The sequence below is a fragment of the Taeniopygia guttata genome, chromosome 5, assembly GCF_048771995.1.
Source record: "Taeniopygia guttata chromosome 5, bTaeGut7.mat, whole genome shotgun sequence".
In the NCBI taxonomy this organism is placed as follows: domain Eukaryota; kingdom Metazoa; phylum Chordata; class Aves; order Passeriformes; family Estrildidae; genus Taeniopygia; species Taeniopygia guttata.
This window is the reverse complement of record NC_133030.1, coordinates 61,028,178-61,035,938: the sequence shown is the minus strand read 5'-3', so window position 1 is coordinate 61,035,938 and position 7,761 is coordinate 61,028,178. Positions and strand designations below refer to the sequence as shown.

The 7,761-nt window shown below is 54.8% G+C and overlaps 1 protein-coding gene across 1 annotated transcript; it reads right to left on the bottom strand.

Annotated features, from left to right (window-relative positions):
* Positions 1 to 758: 758 nt before the first annotated feature.
* On the bottom strand, positions 759 to 7,471 carry OTX2 (orthodenticle homeobox 2). Its single transcript, XM_030275214.4, has 5 exons — positions 7,333 to 7,471; positions 7,045 to 7,135; positions 3,514 to 3,732; positions 2,984 to 3,135; positions 759 to 1,758 (listed from the first exon to the last, which is right to left on the bottom strand). Exons 3-5 carry the CDS (start codon positions 3,608 to 3,610, stop codon positions 1,138 to 1,140), a joined length of 870 nt encoding a protein of 289 aa, XP_030131074.1. The 5' UTR covers positions 3,611 to 3,732; positions 7,045 to 7,135; positions 7,333 to 7,471; the 3' UTR covers positions 759 to 1,137.
* Positions 7,472 to 7,761: the final 290 nt, after the last annotated feature.

Below are 7,761 nucleotides of genomic sequence, written 5' to 3'. Positions count from 1 at the left end.
TACTGCCGGCGTGGCCAGCAGTAAGTGAGCTCCAGAGGAGTTAAATGTCCTCAGGTGGGGTATTTTCGGTCTTTCCTCTTTCATTCAGAGACAGTTTGTTGTAAAAAGTTTCAGTGCAGTTCACCTCGGGTGAAAGGCGATCATGTTTTTTGCGTTTTTCTTTTTTTTTTTTTCTTTTTCATTATTTTTTAAATATATATTTTTAATTTTTTTTTTAAAGATGATAATAGGTAACTCAGTTGCTCTGAATTTCACTTATAATTATAACCTATTTAAATCACAGCAGAACTCCCGCTGGTGCAGAGTTCATAGTTGCATACAATACAGGAGATCACAGTTTTGAAGTCTAGCACAGATTAAAAACCACAGATGTACCATTTATATAAGACACACACTGATTGTCTCTTAAAAACTACATATTGACTCCTTATGAACATTATCTTTTTTTTTTTTCTTAATCTTTAAATAAAGTAGTGCAGCTAGGACAATCAGTCACACAACCCACACAGCCCTGAACCAAGTTCTCCGGGTGCCAACTTCAGCAAGTTGGGCATGAAACAGTTGGATGAGCTCGAGAGAGAAAAGAAAGAGGGAGGGACAAAAAGAGGGAGAAAATGAGAGATGTTGTCCATTCTGAATATTTTAACCGAGGGTTGGCTAACACATTGGAAACCTCTGGGTGAAGGATCATCTTTCCACGCACACACGAAAAAAGAAATAAAAACCTAGACTCTTTTTTTTTTTTTTTTTTTTCTTTTAAAACTGGCCCGCAGGTGGGAAGATCTCCCACCTCTTCCAAACAAAGAAACCCAACAATTGGCTAAAACTAGAAAGAACACAGATGGGTCTGTCTGGTTTCTGCTCGCTAGATGATCTGTCCGTTTAAGGCCTTCCTCCTCCGTTTTTCCTCTTTATTATTCCTTTTCCAGAGCGTCTGAGCAGGAGATGAGTCTGAACGGGATCACACCAACACTGTCCCCCTCTTGTTGCCGTCAAGTTTTTTTTTTTGTTGTTGTTCATTTGTTTGTCCGTGGAGTTATTTTTCTCTTTAACTTAACCAAGACCTGACTAAAACTGGAGCGCTGGGCCCAGCCTGTTCGTTCTCGTCGCGATTTCTCTCGGTATCACAAAGGTTCTTCACAAAACCTGGAACTTCCATGACGATGTCTGGTCCTTATAATCCAAGCAGTCAGCATTGAAGTTTAACTTCCAGGAGGCCGTTTGGTCTTTATAATCCAAGCAATCGGTGGTGGAGTTAAAGCCCAAACTGGAGGCTCCATAGCCCTGGGTGGAGAGGGAGGCTGGAGACTGGTTGAGGTGGCTGGTGACCGCGTTGGCACCCATGGGACTCAGGGTGGCCCCCGGCCCGGGGAGCTGGTGGTGCATAGGGGTCAAGTAAGATCCACAGTCCATCCCTCCGAAATAGGAGGTCGATCCAGCGTATCCTTGGCTGTAGCCCGATGCCTGGGTGTAGGTCATGGGATAGGATCTCTGCATGCAGGAGGAAGAGGTGGACAGGGGGTCTGAGAGCGGGGAGATGGACGCCGGGCTCCAGATGGACACGGGGGCACTGCTGCTGGAAATGGTGGGGACTGAGGTGCTGGAGGGGGGAGTGAACTGCCCGCTGGTCCCGCTCTCCGAGCTCACTTCCCTGGCGGGCGAATTCTTCTTTTTAGCCGGCCGTACCTTGTTCTGGCCCCCGTTCTGCTGCTGCTGCTGCTGCTGCCGGCACTTGGCTCGGCGGTTTTTAAACCACACCTTGAGGCAGAGACACGAGGGAGGGAGAAAGAAAAAGCTTGGGGTTAGGGATGAGATGGTGGCAGGGAGACCTCACCAGGGAGGGAAACCCTAAACTGTCCCCCAAGAGCAGAGGGCTGCTGCGAAGGAAAGCTCCGGGGCTCCCCCTCCCTGAGATCATTAGCAGTAATAACGAGTGGAAATCACGAATCAAACTCCTTAATAAGGTCACTTTTCGGGAGAAGGGGAAGCATTCTCTCTTTGCTGTTTGCCAGCCGGGGACCCCCAGGAATCGCTGCGTAAGGCCTATTGAAGTCGAGCCCTTAATTAGAAACAATAGAACATGAGAAAAGGAGGGAACAATTAGGGAAGCAGAGGGTCAGGTTGGGGAGAGGGGTAAAGATGTCTCATTTACCCTCCAAACAGGCTCTCTGCTCTCACCCCCTCGGCCAGAGTTGGCCCCTCAGCCCATCTCACCTTCCCTCAGCAGGGCCCAAGGGGGCTGGTTGGCTCTGGGGAGGTTTTGTGGGAAGAAGGATGGGGTTTGGTGTGAGGGTATCCTGATCCCGGCCACCACGCTCCACGGGAGCACCACACAGCCTCGGGAAGCCTCGTCAGGAGGCAAATGGGATGGATGGCTTTGGAGATGCCCTGTGCCCCTGCTGCTGGGGTGTTCTAGGTCCCAGAGAGGGCAGGACCCTCCTGCCCTGCCAGCAGCACCTCCAAAATGCTGCCTGGATGGGCTCCCTGCAGAGCAGACACAGCCCAGCCCCAGGAGAGGGGCTCCCTCCACCAAGGCAGCCCCTCTCTCATCACAGTCCCCTCAGAGGGGCAGGAAGCTCCCAGTCTGTACTGGTTTGGTCTGGGATCCCAGTCTGGCCCAGCTCCGGGGATGTGCTGATCCCTGGGGAAGTGGGGATCCTTTGTGGCGTGGGATTTGGGCGTGCTGGGGATGGGTGTGGAAGATCCAAGAGCTGGGATCCAGGATCTGCACGACACCCCTCAGTGCAGAGGGAGGAAGAGGGGGCACACTCCAGCCCTGGGGATACAAAATGCCACCACATCCCCTCACTGAACCCCCACCCGTCTCTGAGCCTCCTTCACCCCACAAGGGCTTGATTTAGCTTCAGGACTGGACCTATCCCCTAAACCCGTCCCCTCGTGTCCCTCCCTGCCAGGCACAGGCCAGCCCGAGCCCTTCCCGCGGCATGGAGGGGGAGGGCAGGGAGGGATCCCCGCATCCTACCTGCACTCTGGACTCGGGCAGGTTGATTTTTAGGGCCACCTCCTCCCGCATGAAGATGTCGGGGTAGCGGGTCTTGGCGAAAAGAGCCTCCAGCACATCCAGCTGCGCCCGGGTGAAGGTGGTGCGCTCCCGCCGCTGCTTTCGCGGGGTGGCTGCGAACGGAGCCAGAGGTCCTGGCTGTCAGTCAGCGGCCCCTTAGACCCCGGTGTCCCCTAAGTCCCCCTCCCTAGAGGGGCACCCGCATTCTGTCCCCTCTCCCGGGGGTCCCGCACCCCCAGGATCAGCCATCCCAACTCCGCGTCTCCCCTGCGTGCGCTCGGAGCATCCCCAGCCCCGGGGTCTGCCCTGTTTGCAGCCCCTCTCCCCGAGAAAAACTTGGGGGTCGGGAAGAAGTGAGACAGAAGAACCCCACGCCCTCACCCACCCAAACCAGCCGTGATCCCTGGGCACGTTGTGCCTCCAAAATCCCAGCGGCTTCTCCTCCGTGGAGCAAAAAGAAGGAGGGAAGAGGGAAGAAAAACGTGGCTTACCGGGATAACCGACGGACGGATGCAACAAATCCATGCCCGAGGTTGTGAGACTCAGGCCATTGACTGCATAAGGTGGTTGCTTAAGATAAGACATCATGCTAAAGTTGTGGCGGGGAGGAGAGTTGGCCGAAATCCGGGCGAGGGGGAGCCGGCCGAGCGCCCTGCCTGCCCCGGGCGGTGCCTGGGGGAGCCGTCGGGCGTGGGGGGGCCGCCAGGTGCCTGCGCAGGAGGAAGAGGAGGGAGCAATGCAGGGATGAAGGGGGGAGTCAGACCAGATCGCTGCCCCCCCGCCCCCCCTGCTTTTATCCCCGCTGCCTTTCCCCCCGCCCCCCCCTCTAGTCAATCCTCCCTCTCGGACCCCAACCGGATTTGGGAGCTGGGAGAGACTGACTAGATAAACGCATCTCTCCCCAAAAAGGGCGAGGAGGGGAGGGAAGGGGGGCACATCCCAGCCAGTAATTACTGCCCGAACAAAACCCCCCCATGCCTTCAACTGCCCGCATTGTACGGCGGCCGGGGGCATTTGCATAGGATTCCCGGCCGGGCACCGGCTAATTGTCTCAAGCAAAACTTGATTGGGGCCATTGGCAGACACAAAGAACCCCTCGGCTAAATAAATAATGCAGATAACAAAGCCCAAGGGTGAGAAACAAAGAAACAATTCAAGAAACCTATCTCTCCACTAGTCTCTTGCAAGGACTTTAATTATCCCAGGTTTGGGCAACATTCAAACCTTTCCCCCCTTCTCCCCCTTTTCCCCTTCCCCCCGACGTTGCTGCATTTCAGAGCTCAAATGCCCGCTCGGGAAGAGCCAAACTTTTCTGCTCTCCCGCCATCAGTCCACGTCTGCAGTAATTTCCACCGGCCATTTGCACCTAATTAGTACTCCGGGTAATTAGATTTGGAGGCAAGTAACAGATTTATTAGGCTTTCAAGAAACTCTTGATGACGGAGCTGAAACTAAACAAACAGCCCGGTGGTGAGCGGCCCCGGGACAGCCCCGGCGGGCCAGCGGCTCTCCCGGTCACCGCTCGGGCTGTCCCGGTCCCCTCTCGCTGTCCCGACGGGACCGGGATCTCTGCGCCGGGGAACGGGGAGGGGGGACCCAAAAATAAAAAGAAAAAAAAAAAAGAAAAGGAAAAAAAAAAAAAAAAAGTACGGCAACGGGCCAAAGCGGGACTGCTAAAAAGGTTTAGGTTGTTTTTTCCCCCAGAAAATATTTTTTTTAAAAAATCTTTTTGAGTGAAAGCTCAGCTCGCCTTTCCCTCCATTCTCAGCAGCCGTCGGGAAAACGAACTCCAGCAGAACTTTCTTCCCGAAAGAGCCCAAAACTCCGCGTTTCAGCCCGGCCGGCTCCCCGGGAGGGCCGAGCGGTGCCGGGGGGCTCCAGGACCGGTGCGGCTTCTCCGCGGCGCGGAATTCCCGCTTCTCCCCTCGGGGAAGGGATTTACCGGGCTGAGCGGCGGAGGCAGCGCGCATCCACCGCGGGGTGCGCAGGGTCTGACCCCGCTTTTAGCATCACCCCCCCGGGGGGGGAAAGCGAACGGGGCCGGTTCTACCGAGGGAGGAGCCGCGCTCCGCGCAAAACGCGCGGGAGAGCAAAGCGGGGCTTGCTGCCCGCTTCAAAACGAGCGGAAAAAAATATTAAAAAAAAAAAAATTATCAAACACACAAAAACACCTCCTCTCCAAATAAAACAACCCGAAAACTCCGTTCGGTTCAATTGGGCGGCATCCCAGCGAGGCCGCCCGCGGAGCCCCTCGGCCGCGCATCCCGGGGTCGCCGCGCAGCCCGCGGAGCAACGGCTCCGCTCCGCAATCTGTCACCCATCCCCTCCTCCCCTCCGCTCCCCCCGCTCCGCACACACCCCGGCTACCAGTTGCTCTGCCCTCGCTCAATAATAATTACCCCGGCCGAGAATTAATTATAATAAATGTTTTCTTGATAAACTAACGAGATAATCCGGGCGGCACACGCTCCCCTAATTACGAGGCACCGGCCGCGGCTCCGCTGCTCGCCGCGGTGATTGATGCGGGGCAGCGATCCGCGCCCGGCCGCGCAGGCTGCGCCCCTGCCCCGGCAGCGCTGCGGGGGCCGGGGGGGCTCGGCCGGGCCGCGGAGCAGCGCGGAGGGCGAGGGGAAAGGTGCCAAGCTAGAGAAGGGAATTTGTTTCCTTTTGTTTTGCGTTCCCTGACCTCGCCGCGCTCCAACGAATTAAAAAAATCCTAATTTATTTAATTTTTTTTTAAAATCAAACCCTTTTATTCTTATTTTTTTTTTTTTCGCACTGGAGGGGCTGTTTGAAGGGATATTTCCCAACAAGCGAATTTTACCACGGTGCAAAAGCGGTGGGGATGGAGCCATCACCCGCTCTGCCGAAGCTCCGCGCTGCTCCGCGGCCGCGGCTCCTCCCCGGCACCGGGAGCCCCAGGCCCGCCTGACCCGTCCCTGCCGCCCAGCAGCACCCGTTCGCATTTTTAAAGTGCTTTTTTCCCCCCCACTCCTTTCCATTTTTTTAATTTATTTTTTTTTTAACTAGAGTTGCGCCTTTTCAAAATAAATAAATAATAAGCCTCAACTTCTCTAAGCAGCCGAAATCGAAATAAACCTCAGCAGCCAAGGAGGATTTTAGTTCTAAAGAAACTTGTGCCGGTGCACAAGGACTTTTCCCGAGTTTCTCTTTGTCAGCGCGGGGCGAATTCAGAGAGGCCGGGACGCGCTACTCGCAGTCGGTGTCTTTAGGAAGCGCTTTCCCAAGGCATAAAAAAAATAAAATTAAAATAAAATAAAGCAGGTGGATACCAGCTCCAGCCCCTCTCCTGCCATCCGTTTCGCCCGCACCAAATCGTGAAGCTCCGGCCCTAAAATGCTTTGAAGATTTCTCTCCCTGCGCTTTCCAGCCCGGCTCTCCCGGGCCGTGAGTGCTCAAAAACACCTTTGCAAAATTACTTTGCTGAGTCTCCTCATCGCGAGGAAGAGGAGGAGGATGAAAAGGTTCTCAGGTAGGAGTCGGAAGAGGGGAGAAATTCAATATTCCTCCCCGTTTGTTTTTTGGTTGGTTTGTTTTTGGTTTTGTTTTTGTTTTTTTTTTTCTAATTTTAAAACTCCAGCTTGAGGTCAGGAAATAACTACAGGCCAAAAGAACAGGCCGGAAAAAAATCATGTACCCAACGAAAAGGCGGCAAAGCCCCGCTCCTGCCCGCGGAGAGCAGCGGCTCCGCGCCCGGCCGCGGGGGACGAGGCTCGGGGGGCTCGGGTGGCGATGGGGAGCAGCCCCAGGATTCCCAATTTTGCCTTTTTTCCCCTCATCCTGCAGCTCCCGGTCCTTGCCGAGCACCGAGCCGGGCCCGGCCTCTCCCTCCCGGGCAGCTCCTGCGGGATCCGCAACCCCACCGCGCATAGCTTGGTTCAAAATAATTATAATTTAAACAACAACAATAACAAAAATATAGATAATTTTCATTCTCGCCGCGTTCCTGGCCGCCCCAGCGATGCCCCCGAGGAAGGATGGAGGCAGCGGGTCGGACTTACCTGCGAGGCTCGCCGGAGCCGCGGGCAGGGCTGGGGGGAGAAGGGGGAAAGCTGCTCCCGGATCCTCGCCAAATTCCGAGCTGGGGCTGAGCTGGGAGAGAAAGCACAAAGCGGGAGGTTAGAGAGCTCGCCGCATGCACATGCCCACGACATCGGGGGGAAAGGGGGGGGCGGAGGGGGGGGGTGGAGAAAAAAATGTTGGAAAAAGGAGAATAAATGGGGAAAAAGGGGAGGGGACGGTGCAGGAGAGGGATGCGGGGATGCTCGGGGTCTGGGCTCGGTACATACAGAGCTGGCCGGTGCTGGAGCTGGTCAAAGTGATTTTATTTTTAATAATAGTGGCAGGGTGCGTTGGAGCTGAAGGTCTCTACCTCTCTCGGGGAGCTTTGCTGAGAAAGCGCCTCTCTGGCAACTTTTTGACGCAAACTCTCCAACCAATGGCAGGGAGAGAGTGATTGACACATCTAAGCCAGGGGGAAAATAATAAAAACACACACAGGGGGAGGAAAAAACAGGCCGCTGCTGTACCGGGGGGACAATCCAGAGAGAAATAACAGCCGCCGAAATGACACCAGAATATACATTCAAAGAACCTGCTCGGTTTAAAAATATACATTATGGAGTGGAGCGGATGAAGTCATTGTAGAAATTAATGTGATGGACAGCAGAGATGGAATTAGCGAACTGCCCGGGGAAGGCGAGGAAGGGGGGTCAGCA

Coding starts and splice junctions, on each gene's coding strand:
- OTX2 (XM_030275214.4), bottom strand. CDS start 3,610: ATGATGTCTTATCTTAAGCAACCACCTTATGCAGTCAATGGCCTGAGT. Junction 3,136..3,513: donor TCCGTCCGTCGGTTATCCCG/GTAAGCCACGTT, acceptor CTCCGTTCGCAG/CCACCCCGCGAAAGCAGCGG. Junction 1,759..2,983: donor TGCCCGAGTCCAGAGTGCAG/GTAGGATGCGGG, acceptor CTCTGCCTCAAG/GTGTGGTTTAAAAACCGCCG.